This window comes from Schistocerca serialis, chromosome 3, assembly GCF_023864345.2.
Source record: "Schistocerca serialis cubense isolate TAMUIC-IGC-003099 chromosome 3, iqSchSeri2.2, whole genome shotgun sequence".
NCBI lineage: Eukaryota > Metazoa > Arthropoda > Insecta > Orthoptera > Acrididae > Schistocerca > Schistocerca serialis.
Genome location: NC_064640.1, coordinates 625,170,999 through 625,194,047, shown reverse-complemented (window position 1 = coordinate 625,194,047; position 23,049 = coordinate 625,170,999). Strand labels below are relative to the sequence as shown.

Below are 23,049 nucleotides of genomic sequence, written 5' to 3'. Positions count from 1 at the left end.
TGTAAGCTCTGAGGAAATGGTTGTATCTAAAATGGTTACACACAAGTTCGTAATGACTGAGAGCTAATGTTAATTTATTTTTGAATGTACAGTATTAACTTACTTTGTGACTTTAGGTTACCTTGTAACAGTGAACGTCAAACATTTCACTTTGAGCATCATAATGACATAAAAATTCATGAAAGAGAAATCAAAACATTCTATTATAGTTCCAAAAGAGAAATATTGCCAAGCTAACAGAATTTCAAAGAAAAGGTGTTAGATGAACTGTAGAAGGGAGTTATTGGTTTGCAGTTAGGTGCTGCACCAAACCAACTTTAAAATAAATGACTGATGGAAAGAGGAATGGGAGAGCAGAGTAGCAGTAAACTGCCACAGTATGCCATGCATCTTTAGTAAACCATAAGGATTTGATTGCCCTCGCAAAGTTTGGTCAACTCTTAATCGCATCAGAACCAACCGTGGGAGATGCGCCAACTCCTTACACAGATGGGGTAAACTTCCTTTGGACGCTTGTGACTGCGGCGCTGAGAGACAGATGGTCAAACACATCGTGCAGGAATGCCCACTAAGGGCATATGAGGGTGACCCACAGGATTTCCTAATGGCGACCCAAGAGGCAATCGACTATATATTATCTAAGCTGGACGTTTGTTTGTGATTGCTCTTCTGTGAGTGTAAATTTACAATTAGTGGTGTCCTTATATACAAACTGTTATTTATTGTTCCGTTTATACATATGTGTGTTTTTTTTAATGATGTTGTTTTTGCAATTTTTACTGTGATGTTATGAGCCATACGCTAAATAAATCATATGTTGTACAATCGTATAAAATTAAAGCATAACAAGTTGGTGTTAATGTAAACAATAAATATGAGAAATGTTGTGTTTTGAGCTAGTGAAGCTGCTGTATTTAATAAAGAGAGAAAGAAGGATACTCAAAGATTGATTAATTAAGAAAATTTAGGGTATTATTTTGATGAAAACTTAAACACATTTAAATATCAAATTGAAATGAATTATATTACAGAACCTGAACCAAAAGATGGGATACCAGTTGGCATATACTTGTTTACTGAAGAAAATTGTGCTTGCCCTCCAAGCATTACATAGATTAAGAAAGGTAAACATATCAATCTGTTGTACTTAAGGAAAATGGTGGAAGTTAACGCTATTTTTGAATTAAAGATTGCTCAACCCTGTTACCAAAGTAAATTACAAATCACAAGGAATGAGTCCGACTGTGTGTTACCCTACTCACAAGAAAAATTTGGTAATCAAGTAGAAAATTGTTGAAAGAATATATCTGTTAGAGTTGAAACCCCTAGAATAGGAGAATAATTAAAGCTTTGAATCTATCAACCTAAATTGAAGATTGTGTTGAATTTTTTTCAAATTTTGAAGGTGTATTGAAAAAAGAGTTTGTAGCAATCAAACTGAAAAGTGACGAAATTGAGTTGAAAATACATAGCCAGTCTCATAAAAATGGGAAAAATTCAGACACCATCAGGCTTTGTTATAAAATGAAATATGCTCGCAGATATGGTACAGATACTGCTGTATGTAGAACTCATAATGCAGTGAAAATCTTTATGGTCATGATTAAAAATGGAAAGAAAGTGGGAAAATGTATTCACAAATTCAAACAATGAATCCATAAGGAAAGCAAAGGCATCGTATTCTACTGCTAAGACATGTCATATTTGTGATGGAAATTTGAATGAAATGTCTAATTCCTTAGTAAAACTGAAGAATAAGATGGAAAAAATTGAAAGTAAAAAAAAATCTACTCATATAGTAGTCGGATTGTGAGGAAATATTAATGGAAAATAAGTAAGAATTGATAAAAGGTACGAAGAATGGAAAACAACACAAACAAAATGTAAAGAATTTGGAAAACAAATTTAAAATTTTTAAAAAACAGTAAAAAAAGTCAACAGATTTAAGGAAAACTTAGAGAGAAATAAAAATTAATTTATGAATCTTATTGAGAACTAACGGTTACCTGTCACTGTGCTCGCATATCAGCAGTTTTGTTATCATGACTGACTGTGAGTAAGTAAACTGTTGCAAGCAGAATGTCAGCTACCCCCTCATGTCTATCTATTATGTAATGCTTAGCTCATGTTGTGCATCCCCCGCCCCTCTAACTATGCTGTGGAATGAACAGCATTGGCAGTTTTTACGGAGATTGTGGGCAAGAGTGTGCATCTATGCATCATACTCTTGAACTAGCTATACATTATACAAATTGTACATAATGCAACAAATTTAATAATTTTTTGACCTAGTTTTTTATCACTGATGTAAAACAATTGTTCCATCCTCTAATTCATCCTCTTAGGGGTCGATTCTTTTTTTGCTTTCTAAAGTAGCCCATGTTCTTCCCCAGGGTTCAAGCTTCATCCACACCAAATTTTACTGAAATTGATTCTACAGTTTAGTCATGACACCACAGAAGAGAGAGCTACTTTCACATTTATAATACGAGAATGCATGAGAGAGAATACCTACAAAACCTAAAGGATCAAGCTCGCTTACCTGGAAATTTGAGTGCAGCACATAGTTACTACAAATTAAGTTATCAGTTACCTGACTTTGTATGCAGATATTTAGTCAACTTTGATTTATCTATATTAATGGGCTAGGATACAATAAAGGAAAAAACTCATTTAATAGCCACTACTGAAGAAAAATATATTAGTTTTGTCAAAGCACAGACAACATTAAAAATTAAATTACTAGACACTTTTTCAAGTCACTGAGAATTAAATTCCTTGACACTTTTAGATTTATGGCTTCATCTCTAGATAAATTATCACATACGTCAGAGAAATCTAAAATGAGGAAAGGAGAAAATGGATGCAGTTTTAAGGAAAAGTGTTTAGCCCTATGATTGTATGGATAAGTGTAATAGGTCTGACGAAAGTCAACTACCCCCCAAAATTTATATAGTAAACTTAACAAAAGTGACATAAGTGATTAAGGTTATGAACATTATAAACTGATATGAGAAAAATGTAATATAAATACAGGAAAACCTGTTTTGTACCTAGAACTAATGTTCTGTTATCTGCCAATTAATTTCATATCATTAAGAGAACATGTAGTTTTGATCCGTCTTGATATGATACAGCCCCTGGATTAAGTTTGGACACATTCCTTAATATTATTAAACAAATGTTATATATTTTATATGATTAGTATATGGTACTGGATTGTAAACGGAGATGAAATTCGATAATATTATAAGATATGCATAAAAATGAATAATGTGTCTATGGAGGAATGTGGTAGAGAGAAAGAATCAAAACAGAAGTCAGCTTAGAATAACCAAAAGGATTACATGATTAACACGAAGATCTTCCACTTGTCTAGAAAATAAAACAATTTTCAGTGTAAATGAAACTAAACTGTTTGCAACAGTGTGTAATTAAAAGAAATTTTTAGTACATTATAGCAGCTTAAAACAGCATTTAAACTTGTGTTTAAGTTAACAAAGATCTGTAGATTCCATAATTGATTAAAGAAATGCAGAAATTTGAATATGCAGATGAAAATAGTCTACAAGTAGTATTGATAACAATTTCTACAAACTGATGAGTGATGCAGTATTTTGAAAAACTATAGAAAAAATAAGAAACAGACCGAGTATAAAATTGGTATCCGATTCCAAAAAAATGTGAAAAATGTATTGTTAAACCTAATTTTGATAGCTGAACAATTTTTTAAGAGAAACCTAGCACAGATACATATGCAAAGGGTAGGAATTGAGTTTCATAAACCAATATTTGTGGCTAGCTTTACTAAAAGAATTAATGTATGATTTCCATTATAATATTATGAAACCAAAATATGACAGTATGACTGAGGTATGTTATCAAGATACAGACAGCTACAGTAGATTTACAAAAACTGAAAATTTGTACTAAGAAAGAAAAATATGGTGTAGATATTTGATATTAGTGAATACCCAGAAGAGATAAAACATTTTGCAAGGAAATAAAACCATTTCACAAAAAATGGAAGATGAGTCTGATGGAAAAATTATAAACAAGATAAAGGAGTATACACATCAAGCTGTTGAAAAATAAAATAAAAAGTTTGATGATGTAAAGAGATCTATTGTAAAGAGGACAATAATGTTTGAACATTATAGGAGATTTTTTTGTTTAGTAATAAAGAGGGGTAGGGAATGTTAGAACATAGCAGCAGACATGTGGTCCAGTGAGGGAACTCTTTGGCCAGGGCTACAGCTCTACCACAGCAACAACCTTTGACCCATTTTGTTGCTAGTTGCTGCTGCACATGCACAGAGTTGGATGTGTGTGAATTTTGCAATAAAGTGTAGATTATTGGTATTTGTGGTCTCCATTATTCTATGTGGAGTATCCTCACATGTGTCAGCTCTGCACTGGTGACTCTGCATCAAATGGCGCTATCGGTTATGAAGTATTTCATGTTCTTGGACTCATCTTGGTTGCAGCAACAATGGAGCCTTCATGCAACCTTAGGGCTGAAGCAATTACAGGACTATGATGTATACAGTGTTGAGTTTATTTCTCGACTGCAACAGAGACAACTCTTGCCTTCATCAAACATGAAAATGAAATTTTCTTGTGCAGTGTCAGTGATGTCAATGATGACCCTCACATACCTGACCTTTGTGCCAGTTACTGACCTTCTGGGTGATTTTGGTTATGAATGCCACACTTAAATACACAAGAAAGACACCTTTCAACAAGCTGTCATGGACAGAATGGACTAATGTCACTCGATTGTGTTGCACCTACCACATCGCCTATGATTCTGCTGAGTTCATTCACATTGCCAGCTCTGTTTGTCACATTACTGTGCCATATTGGCAACTATGCTGATTTCATGATTGATGCTATTTTGTTACCCCCTGCCTACCAACAAATTTGACATGGTGAAGACAGTGCTGATCCAGCATCTCACCTAAAGGCCAGAACAACAGTTGCATCAGATTATTTACAATGAATGTTTGGGCACGAGGATACTTTTGTGATTCCTTATACGTTTCTGAACTTTCCTTGATATAACACTCGTGCCAGATTGCATTCTATGGGCACTGTGGATTGAAAAGTTGCCTCCCTAATTACAGCTAGCAATGATTTCGCATGAGAACAAGCCATTAGAGAAGAAATTAATTTTAGCAAACAGACTTCAAGTGCAGTTACAACAGTGAAAATTCCTAGATTGATTGTACAACAATGACCAGCCTTGCCTCAGTTGGCAACCAGACTATGATGCAGCAACAGGCTGCCAAACAATGCCGAGCACAGTCATGATCAAGAATGATGTCACTCCCGCCCCCTCAGGCACTGACCTTCAGATGGTCAAAATAGAGAGACCATCAGCAGGCAGCAACATTCCACGTGCTGCCAAACAACCGCCACCATGCCTCTGCTGGTTTCACATGCATTTTGATGATAAAACTTGCAATAGCACTGCACCCTGTACCTACTCACCAAGAAGAATGATCATTGCACCAGTTCAACTCACTAAACATGTGAGCTGATCTTGTTGCACACTGTCTTGTGCAGCAGACTCCACATCCTGGACTGCACTTACAATGAATATTTTCTTATTGACATGGGGTCTGAAGTCTGTGATCTACCACTGAAAGAAAAAACTTTATACACCATTCAAATCGATACAGCAAATAATTCAAACACTGCAGTGTATGGAACCATGCCTCAGACCTTGGACTTCAGCTTAGAAGACACATTCCCTTCAAAATTTTTCATTGTTGATGTCAACAAACCAGTACTGGGGCTGACTTTCTAAGACTTTTTCATCCCTGTCCCAATTTGGCTCATGGAATTCTTCTACACCACAGTTGTGGCACACCACTGTCACTCATGCAACCAATGACTACAGACCTCAGCTCGCAAATGGTTAATTCTGTTGACCCATACAAGCACTATCAACAGATACTACAAGAATTCTTGTCATCTGCTCTGAAATTACAATGATCTACTCAGCAATACTTTGTCATACAGAAGGAAACAGTTCACCTGCATGAAGAGAATCATGTTATAAGTGACAAATTAAATGCTGCACATATACACTTAGAACAACTTATTCAGTCAAGCCCACATAAGGTGCATAGGCTAGCTCTGCACTGACAATTATTGGGCACTAAACTTCTGCGCAATACTGGACAGTTATCCTCTCATCAATGAGGACTTAACTCATTATTTGACAGGCACCTCAGTGTTCAGTGTATTGGTTTGTAAAAAAAATGTTCATATGAACCCAGAAGACATTTAAAATACAGGTATGATCACCAATTTCAGACTCTGTGAATTTATTGATTTGTCATATGGACTTAAAATATGCAACAAAGTTACAGCAAAGATGTATAGAAAATTCAATTTTCATGTTTCCCTTCTGCTACACTTGCTTGGCTGACACATTAGTTTTCTCTGCTTCCCAAAAGGAACACAACAATGATCTCAAATTAGTTTTTCCTTATTTCCATCCAATCAGAATACAGTATTAAACAGTCCAAGTTAGCAGAAATTGCCATATTACATTAGTGAAAAAGTGAAAACCATATCCTCCTCTTCACATCTCCAAGCAATCACAGGGCAGTACTCCTTATCTCCAGCCAATCATGCTGTGGTATTAAAAATTCATGATGATGAAAATACCCCAAATGTGTTAATATGAACTCCTCCTCTCCTTATATAGAAACAGGGTCCAGTTTTGCACTTTACAGACTCACCTTCCTCTCCTCTTTCCAACCAATCAGTGTGTGCAATTAAAATGGTGTCAAATTACATTATTTATGTACAGGCCAATTGTGTACTTTACAATCTCCCTCCTCTTTACTTCCAACCAGCCATATGGCACACTATTAGAAATCCAAGATGACAGAAACAGACCAATTGTATGCTTTATACCTCCTCCTCCTCCTCCTCCTCCTCCTCTTCTCTTTTTCCAACCAATCAGAACGAAGTATTGGAACATGACATCTGATTTGTAGTAAATATTACATAACCACAACTTGAAAGACTCGTTATTTCCTTAAAAGTGAAAGATATTCATTATTTACAGTTTAAAAATGTGTCAAGTACATTACTTATTTACAAACCAATTGAGTGCATTATAAACCCACCTCCTCCAGTTTCCAGCACAGTATTAATGATCCAAGTTGATGAAAGTAGATCAACTGTGTGCTTTACACCACAGGCTCCTTTCTAATAAACGCTAACAGTAAACCCTAAATGCATAAAGGTAACCCCTAATCTCTATAGGGTAAATGCTAAATGCTAAAAGTTTAACGTTAAATGCTAAATAGTAAACACCAAACAGTAAATGCTTAAAGGTAAAGGCTAAATGCTAATGGTAAATGCCTAGCATGTAATGCATTACGTCTGTTTATTACTGGTCATCATTGGTCACTGACCATCTCTGATCACAGCAAGTATAATAACGGATCTCTATGAAAATTTATGATGGTGTCAAGTTACATCATTTCTGTGAAAGTCAAAGATGATTGTGTGTATAAGCACACATCTGGCATAATACTAAGTGATTCCAAGATCAAAAAGTTATGGATCATTTACACACATATAAATCTTCACATTTCTTACACCAAAAGTGCTGTGCACACATGATGTCCAGTAATCATTTCTTGTCTCAGATAAAACTGTATCAGAATTACCTTATCATTTAAGCATATTACTGAGGAATAAAAGGAGAAACAAACAATTTATACTAATTTTATTACATAAAAAATTTCACAGGGAACTATTACATTTTACACTGTCACACACAGTGGAAGTATTCAAATTTCATGAGCATTCTGCATTGTCGTCTGCATTTTTTACTGCATTGTCTATTGCAAACAGTAATTTCTTACAATTTGAGTAGATATTTGGAACATCTCCATCAGACAACCAACATTTCATTGCTGCATCTGCATTAATGAATTCGAAATGGCACTGAATACCATTTTGCAGGCAAATTGTGTACATTATGAATAATATATCTTTCGTGCTGTTATCTGCCAGCTTCTTGTACTGGAACAGAAACAGTTCTGTGTAGTAAATACACTTGTACATATTCTACTCTTCAAAAAACAACATGGTGTTCAGAATTGGTAAAATACTCTATCTGAAAAAATTGTATTATCAATTTGATGACTTCTATAAAAGCTTTCAGCTCACCAGTGGCTTTGTATGTGAGAACTAAATGTTCTTGCACATAAAAGAACCATCTTCTTTTAGATATCTGATACTGTATTAACATCTTCCACACTTTATCACTGTTGATGAAGTCGAGTTTAGCATAACTGATGGTTGTGAGTCTTGATAGTAGACACATCTTGCAGTCCTCCAGATGAACCAGCACCATTGTTCCATATCTGGTGATGGTGCATTTTGCCATTAGTATCAGATGATGCCTCTCTTTTTCCAACACTGAGAGTCTTACAATGCATGCTGGGTTCCATAGACTCTTCAGGTTCTGTAACATGGAATCCTTGCTCTCATGTATTACAGCAGACGTTGTCTCTCCAAATGTTCAGTGTCAACTGATAGCTTCTGAGTGAGTTTTCTCAAGCTTTTATAGTATGCCTCCCTACTGAATTAGCAGGAACTTCTTATCTTCTGTGCTGAATCAGAGATTGTGCATAAACATTTCTGGAAACAACTATTTTGCACAAAACAGATAACCCTAAGTGAAGTGAGACACTTGCATGTTGAGAGAGAGGGAGAGAGAGAGAGAGAGAGAGAGAGAGAGAAGAAAAGGTTTATCACACTTAGCTGTTTCTTCTGTTGACTACAATGCTCTATAGAACCATATGAGATGTTCGGTATTAAAAAATAATTCCAATGCAAACCACGTCCATATTTATTTGCTTTATCCAGAGAGGATGATCACAATGTAATGACTGAAGACAAGAACTCATGTCCCGGCAACAGCAGTAGGCATGGCGGTGTCCTTGAAAGTGAGGCAAGATTACGTGCATCTGTTATTTTGTATAGTGTCAAATAGTGTGTGCTTATTTTTTCCTTCACTCCATATACTCGCTATTACTTACTCTAAATATTTTAAAATTCTTCTACAGAAACACAAGTATTATTATCAGTTTTTTGACCACACATGTTTACTTATTTTGGGCATAGAAGTGCCAGGCTTTATGAATGCACTTGCATTTAGTGTGGGCAGTTAATTGAGAAGATGAACAAATCCATGGCCATGCCATCTGCCATTACAGTTACTTTTTTCCTCTCTTTGTGATTCTTACTGCTTTTAGATCATACACTTGTATATCTATTATAAACAACACATACATTTTTTGGAAACAGTACATTCACTGTTTTTGCCATTTGCAACAAAGTCTAGCACTTAAGATTTATTTGAAAGTAAGATATCATGTTCCACTGATATGACTGTGCCATATCTTTTAGGAAACACAAAAACAGACTTTGTTTTGAGAATGCATTTTGTTCAAATCTGATGATGCCAGCAGATCATCACTCATGCCGATACTTCATTGTTTTGATCATGTAACTGTTTTTGAAGGTTTTTAATTATTTTACTTTTTAGTTGTAAGTCTAGTTTGTGTTGTTCGTGGTTTCTGTGATGCACAATTCACATTGTCATGTCGTTGTTTCATCCAGGCATTTAAGGTTGATTCCTGTACATTTTTCATGCAGCCAGATGTTGCACTGTGTACAATTCAGTCCTTTCAACACTTTTTTGACACTTCCTATACTTGTTACTGTGTAAAACATCATTTATATCACACACATTTACGTTTTCAGTTTTAATGGACACCATCTTAATAACTTACATTGCACCTAAGACAAGTGCACTACCACATTAATTATCATGACACACTCATCAAACAAATATTTTTACCACCATTTCTTTTTTGTATGCAGAGTTCTGTTGTGGAGAAGTGAGGTCTGTTGGCTTAATCTATTTTTCTCTCCAGCACACACATCTACAAAAGGAGAGAGGTTGTTTTTCCAGGAATATCTCGAGGAGGAGTCCTCTTTGCTTGGGAAATGTGTGTTATAAACAAGATAAGAAGAAACTTCCAGAATAATGTCTGCTAATCGTATTTTTTATGCTGATTGCAAGGAGGCATACTATAAAACCTGAAGAAGAAAAAGCTATCGTTTAGTGCTGAGCTCTTGGAGAATTAACATCATAGTCTCTGTCTTTGTAAAAGATGTTAATACTACAGGTACTGCTGTAATACATGAAATCAGGGATTCCATGTTACAGAATTTCAAGTGTCTGTGGAGTGCAATATGCACCATATGACTGTCAACATTGGAAAAAGAGTGGTGCCATCCAATACTGAGTGAAAAACACACCATATAACATGGAAGAAAAAATAGCATGGATACAATCAACTTTGGAAAGATTGATACACAATTGTTCATGTATCTAAAAATGCCAGTTCCTATTCACAAAGTATCACATAGTGGAAGATGTTAATACAGTATCAGATCTTTAAAAGGAGTCTGTCATTTTATTTGCAAGAGTGTTTAGCTCTCACATACAAAGTCATTGGTCATCTAAAAGCTTTTACAGACATCAGTGAGCAAATAATACAGTCACTTCAGAGAGAATTCTTTACTGATTCTGAACACTATGTTGCTTTTTGTAGTGTACAAATGGTACAAATGTATTTTCTACACAGAATTGTTTGTGTTTGAGTATGAGAATCTGGTAGGTAGCTGGATTAAAGATACATATTCATTATTTACACAGTTTGTATGCAAAATGTTATTCAGTTTCATTAATGCAGATGCAACAGTAATATCTTGGTTGTCCAATGGAGTTGTTTCAAATATGTACTCAAATTAGAAGAGACTATTGGCTGCAGTAGACAGTGCTGTATAAAGCATGGAGGATGATGTAGGATGTGCATTAAATTCACATGTTTCAAATGTGTATGACAATATAAAATGTAATATCCCCAACGAAAATTTTTATATAATGAAATTATTGTACAAAGTTATTCAAAATGGTATAGTCACTTTGAAGTGATTGAAAAAATGTTTGCACTGAGGTAAGGTATTATATGAATGGAAACAGCAACTCAAGTAGTTTCTTTTGTTATAGTGATCTACAGGAACAGGGCTATTAGACAAGCAGAGAAGGTATTTGGCATGATTAAGTTATACAAGTGTAAGAGTGAGTCTGCAACAGGATATCAGTGCAAAACCATTTTCGCAAATGTTTCTCATCATGTGTAATGGTTTGGAGCAGCTGAGCTGTATACGGTTTCATTTGCAGGCGTTTCCTCAACACTCTCCAAACAGTTGGCTTTGGAATTCCCAGGTCATGACTGGCACAAGACATTTACTTTTGTGGACTTCTGAGGAATGTTTCCATGAGCTGTTCAAACAGTTCCTGAGACGTCAATCTGATTTTGTTTTAAAAAAGACTTCCTGTTTCCTTAAAGTTATATTCTCGCTCATAAATGGATTGTCTGGTAGGTACAGCCTTACTGTTTAGTGTTTGCCATTTAGCATTAAGCTTTTAGCATTTACCACATAGTGATTAGCATTTACTATTATGTGTTTAGTGCTTGCTTTTAGCATTTACTAGAAGGGAGCCTGTGGTGTAAAGCACACAGTTGGTCTAGTTCCATCAACTTGGATTTTTAATATTGTGCTGGAATGTGGAGGGGGTAGGTGTATATTGCATACAATTTCCTGCATGTAAATAATGTAATTTGACACCATTTTTTATGCTGTAAATAATGAAAATCTTTGAGTTTAAAGGAAGTAGAGTTTTCAGATTGACTTTTAAGGAAATAATGTGTATCTTTGACATTCAAGGAGATAATGAGACTTTCAAGTTGTGGTTATGTAATATTTACTACATATCTGACACCATTTTCTAATAATATGCTCTGATTGGCTGGGAAAAGAGGAGAGGGAGGAGGTATATAACACACAATTGGTCTGATTTCATCATCTTGGATTTTTAATACTGTGCTATTTGAGTGGTTAAAAAAGAGGAGGGAGATTATAAAGCAAACAATTAGTCTGTAAATAAATAAAGTAAACTGACACAATTTTAATAGTACACACTGATTACTTGGGAAAGGGAGAGGGAGGAGGGCATATAAAGCACAAAGTGATCAATGAAGGATGATATCACTGATGATATCATGAGTCCAAGGTCATCAGTGACACCATGCATGACCTTGAAAAAGCAGTCAATAACTAAGTTCAAAGTCAGACAGCATGTCTGTAAGTATTCTAGGTGGCCCAGAGTCACTATACCCTTACTACCAACAAGCATTTAAAAAAATTAGAGACTGCCTCTCTCAGATTACAATCCTGGCTCATTTATTACCCACTGCCCGACTGGTGATCATCTTGGATGTGAGTAATTTTGAAATTGGTAGATAATATCCGGCACACAACTACTTTCTTTTTCAAAAAGTTGACAGACTCACAGCCTTTGACAGAGATCTGTTAGGTCTATTTTTGGTGTACAAAGCAATACCATACTTCAGAGATGACATTGAGGACAGACATTTGAGAGTCTATGTTGATCATTGTTCATTAGCTGATTCTAGTTGAAACACTGTGAAAAAACACATGGTGCTTCTGCCATTTGGACTTCATCATGCAATTCATAACAGATGTCCAACATCTACAGGGCACGAACAATGTTATGGTTGATTTCCTTTCATAGAGAAATGCTCTCGAAACAGATACTGACATTGAATAACTTGCAACAGTGCAGCTAGAGGATGCACTGTTATATGAACTCCTATATGACAACTCAACTGAATTGTGCATTGAATGCCACGACTTCATTGGCTCTTCAAAACAAGTTCTATACAAAGTCTCCCATAACCACCTTTGTCCATTGGTAATGCTCACCCAGAGATGAGCCAATTTTGATAAATCCTATGGGCATTCATGCCCTGAGACTCATCCAACAACAAAGCTTGTTACACACTGCTTTGTCTAGCCAAATGTCAACAAATGTCAAGGAAGACTGCAAATCTTGAATGTAAGTGTGCACTGCCCACCAGTGCTCCAAAATAGGGTGGCATGCACAACCATGAACTGACGGCCAGTTTCAGCATGTCCACTTAGACCACACTGTTCCCCCCCCCCCCCCCCTCCCCGATTCAAATGGTTAACATTTATGCTTTCAGCAACTGAGAGCGGTAACACACTGGGTTGAAGTTTTCGGGGCATCACTGCTGAAACCACTGTAAAAGCATTTGTCAACCTATGGATTTCTGGTTCCAGTTGCCCTGCCACAACAACAACAGACCAAGACAGTCAATTTAAATCACCACCTTTTATTGAACTCTGTCATTTTTGCAGTGTCCAGTGACTTTGAAAATAACCGTACCACCCAAAAAGTAATGGTCTTGTATAAGTAGGCAACAAAATCTAAAAACTGCTATCTTGGAAATGGACAAACACCTTGCCATGAGTTCTTTTAGTTGTGCATAAGGCATATAGAGAAGATCTTGGTGCATCCCTCATGGAATTCCTTTACAGAGGAATTCTCACCCTTTCAGCGGATTTCATGGGACCATTGCCATTGCCTACAGACAGTTACCACAGTTTGCCCTCAAAGTTAAACAACATATTCCACACCTAATGATATATCACCCCTGCAGGCTCATGGATCCTAGAAAATTTTTGACCACATAATTCTGCGTGATGATACTGCCTGACCAGCATTACACCCATGCAACTGACGACTTCACACAGTTATGAGATGGGCTGTCCGTACCTTTGACATTTTGCTGCAAGGCAAACTGACTACTGCTACGGTCAGCAGATTTAAACTGGTGTGGACGCCACTCAACATACCTAGAAGTACCAATAGCCACATAAATGATATTCTGCACATTAACGTGGATGACAGTGAAATTATAGCATGAATGGTCATGTGTCAGTTCTGAACCGAGGAGCTCTCATTCAGACTAACCAATGACCTACCTGTGGTGTATGGACAACAAGGTGAGCAATGTGTCCATGATGGAACACCGCCAGAGAGCATGCTTCTGACAATACAGACTTTTGTCAAATGTTTTTCAGCAGGTGGGTGTCTCACTGTCTCAGCTCTCCAAAAACTTGCTCAGCCCCAGCTTCCACCACCAGAGCAACACACAGACAGTACTTTCACACTCTCTCCTCTCTGTAACTTCAGCCTCCACCACTTGCCAACTCTAATCTTCACTCTTGTTTTGCACAACCTCATTGGCTTCTACCTTACCTCACACAGTACAATTTTTTTGACTGTTACCAATAACTCACGCTCCACTGTCCAGTGCAGTGAGAAACGGTCCACACCTGTGTGAAGTTGAGCAGGAACACTGTTCCACCCCTTATGACCTGCACATCATGGGGAGAGGGTGGGGCAGTCTTCATGGCAACCTATCAGCAGTCGTGCAACACACTTAGGAATCTGTTTGGTCAGTGGTACAGATCTACCACAGTGCTGTGTGGATGTGTGTTTTGATGTGCCTACATCTGGCAAAAAAATGTAGATCATTGGTATTTGTGGTGTCCATTATTTTATGTGGAGCATTCTCACCTATATCTGCTCTACAAGAAAAATTAATTTGAAAAGGAGTGAAAAGTATGTGGCTTATAAGGGCTCTAAATCTATTTGATAATAATATAATTGTTTTAGAAAATAAGAGATGCATTGGTTTGTGACCATTTTTCCAAGACTTAACAAACTTCAGTCATTTTTGCCTTAGAATATAAATCTGCACTGCCTGACAAAAAAGTGAAGCACCCAGAAGGAGAGGAGGAAATCAAATGAAACTTCATGGGTTGAGAGAGAATGTGATGTTATTTCAGTGATTACAGCCTGGAGTCAAATTTACAAAGAAAATAGCAGTGTGGGCCCAATTATCAACATGACGTTGCATCCTGTCAGGCCTGGATGCGTGCACTGGTTTGGTTCAGAAGGATGTCATAAAGCAGTTATAGCCTTTGTTGAGGCAAGCTAATAATAACTGTTGTAAATTTTCTCTGATATCCTGGATACTGGCACAGGGATGGATGTGATATTCGAGCTGGTGTCTCATATTTTCTGATGGAGACAGATCCGGGAATACTGCCAGCTACTAGAGTTCCTCAAAATCAAGCAGACTGTTCATAAATATATGTGCCATGTGTGTATGAGCATTGCCCTGTTGAAAAAATGGCACCACAGTACTGGTGCATGAGAGGTAACACACACTATATTTAATGGACTATAATTTTAATCAGTTTAAAAAAAATAACATTTTTATGTTTTATTGCTGGATGCAAAGCCAAACTAAAAAAAATTCTTAGTTTATAAAGCCGAACTGACCTTTTAAATCCTGAAAATTGTCATCTGAACTTTCTTCTTCCTCTTTTTCTTCCTCCTCCTTCTCATCATCATCATCGTCATCATCATCATCATCATCATCATCATTATCATTGTCCTCTTCATATATAAGATGGTCTTACTGCCACACTCCTTGAAAGATTTAACAATAATGTCTTCTCTCACTATAGATCATGACTTTTTATCCACTGACACACTTGTTTGATTGTAGGTCATTTTAAAGCTCCCTTTGGTGTGAATTCATGTTGGATTTCATCTATCATCCATTTGTTCCATTCCTCTCTCATATGCACTTTAAATGGTTTATTTATTGAGACATCAAGGAGTGGCAGTTGTGAAGTAAGTCCTGCAGGAATAACAGTGAGCTCTGTATTTCCCAGACACAATCTCTCTTTCGCAGAAATTTCCAAGTGAATACTACACTGATCTATCACAAGAAGAGAACTCTTCTTCAATAAAACACCTTCCCTTCTCTGCAAAACTTTGTTAATCCATAATTTCATGCCAGTCTTGTCCATCTAACCCTTGTCATGCATGTGAATAACATCATCTGACAGTATTTCAGAAGGTTTTGGCAGTGTTCTGCACGCAACAGTGTAGTTCATTTTTTCATGTCCATTTATATTTATAGTTACAGTTTTAGCCCCTTTCATGGCAATAGTTCTGATACTCAGCACATCAAATGTCAGAAGTTTTGTCCATATTTGCTGTTTGGCTTGTTCCACACTGGTTTTCTTCCAGTGTTGAATAATAAAGCGATGGAAAGATAATATCTTCTCTTCATACTCTTGTGACATTTTGGTTCGCATGCTAAGCCTGTGATGCTTCATAAACCTGTAACACCAACCAACTCCGCCCTTAAAGTTTGTCAAGTTCCACTGTGGTGCTAGTTTTCGAGCATGTATTTGTATCATTTTTGTATTAATTCCAATGCCATTTTTATGGTGACCTTGAACCCATTTCAATACGTGATGTTCTAGTTTTGGCCATTTTGCATTCAGTCCTCTATTTGCACATTTAATCTTCCTTATTTTTTCAGTTCTTCTTTACTAGCCCAAAAATTGCAAATGGTATTTTCTGTTGCTGGAGGGCCAAAATGCTGCTCAGCTCCTGTGTTTCCATGTTCTTATACGTATGCTATTACTTCCAATTTATACCCCGCATCATATGAATACCTTTTATTTTTCTCCATTATGAAACCAGCCACTAAAAAAAGTATAATACTGTTACAAATCACTTTCAGTTCAAGTTTACTGGTACCATAGATTGCAATGACACATCATAGGTTAGACAGTGTTCTAGGTTTTTGATGGGGGGCCAGGAGAGAGACAGTGTTTGTAACCTTGTGCATCCCCACAACTCATGTTTGTCACATTGGTGCACTGCTTCTACCAGTTGAATCCAATATTGCCAGATAGAAATAGGTTACCTGCAGCATCAAATTTTATATTAATTTCTAGTATAAGACACATCTGAATTTTGGAGGCAATTTTTTGAAGAAAAAATGTGTCCTATAGTCCAAAAAGTACAGTAAGCATGTGGGATGTCTGACGTGTGTGTGTGTGTGTGTGTGTGTGTGTGTGTGTGTGTGTGTGTGTGTAAGATACATTGACATCTGACTGTGTCTTCTGCATGCTTCACTTTGTGTGTCATGGAGTGTATTTTAAACACTTGTTTGTACATAGTTCACTGCCACTCTGTCACCTTAATATTCACAATTTCTTTTCACTGTGTCCCCAATTGCAAAATTTCCTCTGTTGGGGCCACAAATATATCTTTACTGACCTGGAGCTGCACCTCAGGTATTTCATAAGACACCTTTTTTGGTTAGCTACCCACTATTAACGGACTTGGTCAACATTTATTAAATAAAGTACACAACATTGCCACAACTGATTATTAAGTTCTTCATATTTATTGACACAATTTTCCTGTTTTTGATGGTCAGGTTTATAACATGCAGGAGCCTGAATGTTTGTTACAGATCAGTAAGCTATGCCAGCTATCAAAATAAGAGGGTTGTCCACAAAGTAAGTTCCATTTGGTTATATAAAACAATGGTGTACAGATACAGAAAAAATATTTATTGTACAAAAATCTACAACTGTTAAACTACTTTTCTACATAGCTTTTGAAATTTTGTAAGTGCGTATCATAGTGTGACACAAGTTTTTGTATGCCTTCTTTATAGAAGGTTGCCACCTGTGTATTCAACCATGTGGTAACATGTTCTTTCAGGTAGTCACCATCGTTGAAATGTTGACCACCAAGGACAGATTTTAGGTGATTTGTGGAACTTCTATAGCAAAAGCGCTAAGTGTAAACTTACGGTTGTGCTTAATCTTCTCTTCAATTGTGTGAACCAGTTCATCAGTAACCACAGACAGGTGTCCGCTTCATTCTTCATTGTGCACTTTATCACAACCTTCATTGAACAGTCCGACCGATCTTCTAACCATTGAATCACTCATAGCATTTGTCCATAAACCTCACAGATTTGCCTGTGAATTTCCTTTGGTTTAACTTTCTTTGCATTTAGAAAAGGAATCACAGGTCTGATTTCACACGCGGTGGCATTTTCAAGTACGGCTGACATTATAAAGAAGCACTACAAAGCACACGTCAGCAGCAGCATGACTTTTCCTTGAGTCAGAGTAACTGCTGCGTGCGCTTGGAACTGCGATCATAGCGCTGCCACGGATAGAAATAGAAATGAAACTTACTTTGTGGACGATCCTCATATCACGTAGTTCACTGGAGGCAGGCTAACACATTACTTTGTAAGACTCTGATAGAAATAGTAGATTCACATGTTAACAGTTCAGCACTAATGAACTGAATAGTTATCATTCCAGTTGCCTTTCGCAGACACAGTAACTTTTCATTATGCTAACTAACCACAGACTGCCTCAAGAACTGTGACTGCAACTGTTTTTGGTCGTGTGTAATACACAAAGTTACAATTTGTTTAAATACAGAACTATTACATTTCAGATATCGATATAAAAATCAGTGAATTAAAAGGAACAAAGAACCAATAGCAAATGACATAGGTATGTTTAAGCAAAAGCAGTATAACTAGAAAACTGCTGAATTGTTGGTACTACATTATGAGGGTGATTTCAATGTAAACACGGATCCCTTGAGACAATCAAAAAGTTTGTATCAAGTGAAATTTCCTAACTCAATTAATTAAGAAACTAACAAGTAATTTTACTGAAAATTTGCATTTTTGGTACCAAAAAAATCATGGCTATAAGTTTATGGTACTGAATTTTGGAAATAGTTACATTTGAAGAATCAAACGTTGTTGAACACTGAAAGATTGAATACAAATAGATTTTGACATATAAAAGTTTTTGGGAAAAGTAAAATGTTGGTTGGAGAGAGGAAAATGAGGGCTTTCTAATGAGCTATAGCAATTTAGAAACCAACTTCTTGTTCATTAAAAATTTCACTGCTACTTGGTTTGCATGTAAAGCAAATCATGAATATTTCTTTAAATTAAACAGACTCATGTTGACTTACTATACTAGTGCTGTCAGATTGCGCAGTGAATAATTAAATTTTGGGAAGCCTTACCTGAATAAGAAATCTGATATTTTGAGTAACTATTGTATTGAGCTGATGTCATCCAACAATCTTCACAATTTTAAACTCATATCTGAACCAAAACAAATTGAAATAGGTGTTCCACAAGGCAGCATTCTGGGCCCATTGTTATTTCTAATTTATATCAGTGATATACAGACTCCAGACAGCTCAGCCAAAATTCTACTATTTGCAGATGACACAAGTATCATAATTAGTGATATAAAAGAATCATTGTGTACTACAGCAGAAAAAATGCTCTCGTACATACAGTCATGGTTTTATTCAAATAAGCTGACATTAAATACAAAGAAAACAAACTGTATACAGTATGGAAGCAAGTGTCAAGGGGAAAATATGTGCCTTATGCTGGATAGCAAACAAATAGAAAAAGTGTACAACACCAAGTTTCTGGGAATGCGAATTGACCAAGATTTAAACTGGAATGAACACAGTGTATATCTTACTCAGAAACTTAGCTCAGCTTGTTTTGCCTTAAGAATAATATCCAAGGTATGTAGCAAGGAATGTATTAGAGCGGTGTACTTTAGTTATTTCCAATCAGTTGCAAGCTATGGCATAAGTTTTTGGGGAAAAACCAGGTCAAGACTAAATGACATTTTTATTATGCAAAAAAGAGCTATTTGTATCATGACACACAGCCCACCACAAACTCACTGTAGACCCTTATTCAGACAACTAAAGATACTGACAATACCATTGATATATATTTTTAAATGCCTGGAAATGATCAGTAAAAATAACTGTGATCTCCAAACCAACTCAAGCTACCATGATCACAATACAAGGCATTTTAAAGACTTCCACATTCCCTATGTAGCAAAAACTAGAAGTCAGAAACATGTTAGCCACTTAGGAATAAAGCTTTTAAATGCACTTCCATCTCAAATTAAAGAATTGAAAGGCAAAAATAATTTCAAGTGTGAAGTAAAAAAACTACTTGATGGAAAAATGCTACTACAGTGTAAATGAATACCTGTCTCAGACTGTGGATTGAAACCTGTACTTATTTTTTAAAAAAAATTAAACTAATTTAATTATGTTTTCAACTTTGTAATTATGGTACTTATGAAAAATCTGTTAAATATCTGTAATACATGTTGTGTATAAGGAGTAGTTCATGATCTATAATTGTTTATCATGAGCACATACTTTTGTTTTTGTGTAATAAGTTCTTGTACACTACTTATGTACTATGTGTATGTAATTTGTTTTGCTGTTTGTATATGTTTGTTCATTTATTATGTGGATGTGTTACTTGTAATCAAATGACAAGCCCTATATCACATGTGTGATCTATTGGTTGCTAAATAAATAAATATTATGTATTATAACAAAATGAGATTAGCCAAGGAAAAAATAATACTGATTTTAACAAATTCCTGTTCTTCAGAAAACACTTTCCATGCCATTATCAGGCTACATTTCATATCATCTCCATTTTGTCCATCATTAGTTATTTTGCTGCCCAAATTGCTGAACTCATTTATTACTTTTAGTATCTCATTTCCTAATCTAATTCCCTCAGCATCGCATGATTTAAATTAACTGCATTCCATTGTCTTGTTTTGCTTTTGTTGATGTCCATCTGGTATCCTCAATTCAAGACACTGTCCATTCTCTTCAACTGCTCTTACAAGTCATCTCATATCTCTGACAGAATTTCAATGTCATCAGCAAGCCTCAAAGTTTTTACTTCTTCTTGCTGAACTTTAATTCCATCTCAGATTTTTCTTTGGTTTCATTTACTGCTTGCTCATTGTACAAATTGAGTAACATCAGGAATAGGCTAAAACCATGTCTGAACTAACTTCTTAACCACTGCTTCCCTTTAATGCCCCTCTACTATTACAATAGGCATCTGGTTTCTGTATAAGTTGTATGTAACCTTTCACTCCCTGTATTTTACCCCTGCTGCCTTCAGAATTTCAGTGTTTGCAACATTGTCAAAAACTTTCTCTAAACCTACAACAGCTATAAATGTGTGTTCACCATTCCTTAAACTATCTTCTAAGATAAACCAGTGTTGCCTCGACTGTTTCTACTTTTTTAAACTGGTCTCCCCTGAGGTCAACTTCTACCATTTTTTTCCATTTTTCTGTAAATAATTTGTATCTGTATTTTGCAACCACCACTTATTAAACTGATAGTTTGGTAATATCATACCTATCTGTGTTAATTCACTGGGCTACCCCATAGATGTCAAGCACCAGCAGATGTCTACAGTGTTGGCCATCATTGCACAACTGGCACGTAGATGTAACAGTTACTCTGTGTCCACTATTGTGAAGTGTGGCCTCCAGGGGGAGACACCACGGGCAAGTGGTCACACACGGTAGCTGTGCAGACACCTTCCAGTGCCACCTGTGAGATGCTGTCTATGTATGCAACTGCCACCTGGTGGTCGCCTTCAGTCTGCTCTCGCTCATAGTGCTGTTTATTACACTCACTAGAACTGTACTGTGTCTGTCTTGTGAGTTCATTAAATATAGTTGTTTTGGAGTTGTTGTCATGTGTAATTTTATTTTGAGTTGCAACACTATCAGCACCACCTGTCTTTGAAAAATTACATTCTTCTTTTTTTCTTTGAGTGTGTGTGTGTGTGTGTGTGTGTGTGTGTGTGTGTGTGTGTGTGTGTGTGTGTGTGTGTGTGTGTGTAATGCAATGTTGATAACTATCGTGCAGAAGAAATAAACTAGCATGAAGTCGAATAATGTAAAATTGTCTGAAACATTTAAATAAGTTAAAATTTTCAAGAATTTCTACATTTTCTCAATAAAAAAAAGATGGTGTGTATAAAACCATAATTGATGTGTGATGTGTCCACCTCTGTAGCTGAGTGGTCAACCTGACTGAATGCTATGTGATGGACCTGATTTCAATACCTGGCCAGGTCATAGATTTTCTTTGCTTGGGGACTGGGTGTTGCGTTGCCGTCATCATAATTTCACCATCATCAACACGTAAGCCACCAAAGTGATGTCAAACAGAAAAGACTTGCACTAGGCAGCTGAACTTCCCAAAAGGGGACTCCTGGCCACAATATGTCATACTTATATTTCATTTCCAATTGGTGTTATTAAAGTTTTGTTAAGTTGTTATTCACAATAATTTGCTTTGTACTATTTACTTTAGAAATGTATAACTGTCATTGGTTCCTGAAAAAGTTATGCCACATTTTCATAGGCCTAACTTATGATAATGAGGATTTGTATGACAGTATTTTCCCTATAATTTACAAAAATGTAACACATTTATTCCACTAAATCTCATATGTTTCCTTTTCAAGAAATGTAACGTACTTAATGATCTGTTGTAATTGGTATTGTGTTCTGACTGTGCTGAATGTCTTCCAGTTTTTTTAGGTAGCTATTTGCAGTATCTATTGTATGAGCCAGGATGATGAAACATAACAAGTTGGAGCAGCTCCACTTGCCATATTCCTACAGCATAAATATTTTTTCTTTTCTATTTTAAATATATAAATTATGTACCTCTAATATATGAAAACTCTAGATCCTTACACAAACTGTATATTTTTCAAAACTTCACTATTCAGTATATAATTTGCCCTCTGCTGATAACAGTAGTCTGTAGTTCAGATTCTAAATTTAGGATTCACTAACACCATGTACACTTCAACATTCAAGCCTGCTAATAATTATCTGTTTTAGTATTGACAGAACTTATTTAAAAGCCCTTATATGCCTCATTCAAATAAACATTTTACCTTCCTGAAACTAAGCACCACATTTCAAAAGTTATTACTATTCAGATTTTTTGATTTCTAGAATGGCTGAATCTTAAAATACAACCCTTTCAAAATTTCAAGATTATTGTCTTCTAGCCCAAAATTTTCTGATACCAAAAACATATACTTTTGCTAAAATAACATGTTAGCTTATAAACAAATTCAGTTAGAAAATTAGTGATTCCAGAAGATTCATTCCAGGCTTTTCTAGAGCCAGGCACATGCCACAACTTCTGCCCCATGATGAGCGTCTTGTTTGTTAAGAAAATTTAGAAACTTAGGGTGGAATAAATGTACTATGCCTTTGTGAACATCA

The 23,049-nt window shown here is 36.0% G+C and overlaps 1 protein-coding gene across 1 annotated transcript; it reads left to right on the top strand.

Moving 5' to 3' along the window:
• The first annotated feature begins 1,036 nt into the window (after positions 1-1,036).
• On the top strand, positions 1,037-21,337 carry LOC126470514 (uncharacterized). The gene is made up of 3 exons (XM_050098421.1): positions 1,037-1,124; positions 11,294-11,492; positions 21,182-21,337. Exons 1-3 carry the CDS (start codon positions 1,047-1,049, stop codon positions 21,319-21,321), a joined length of 417 nt encoding a protein of 138 aa, XP_049954378.1. The 5' UTR covers positions 1,037-1,046; the 3' UTR covers positions 21,322-21,337.
• The last annotated feature ends 1,712 nt before the right edge of the window (positions 21,338-23,049 follow it).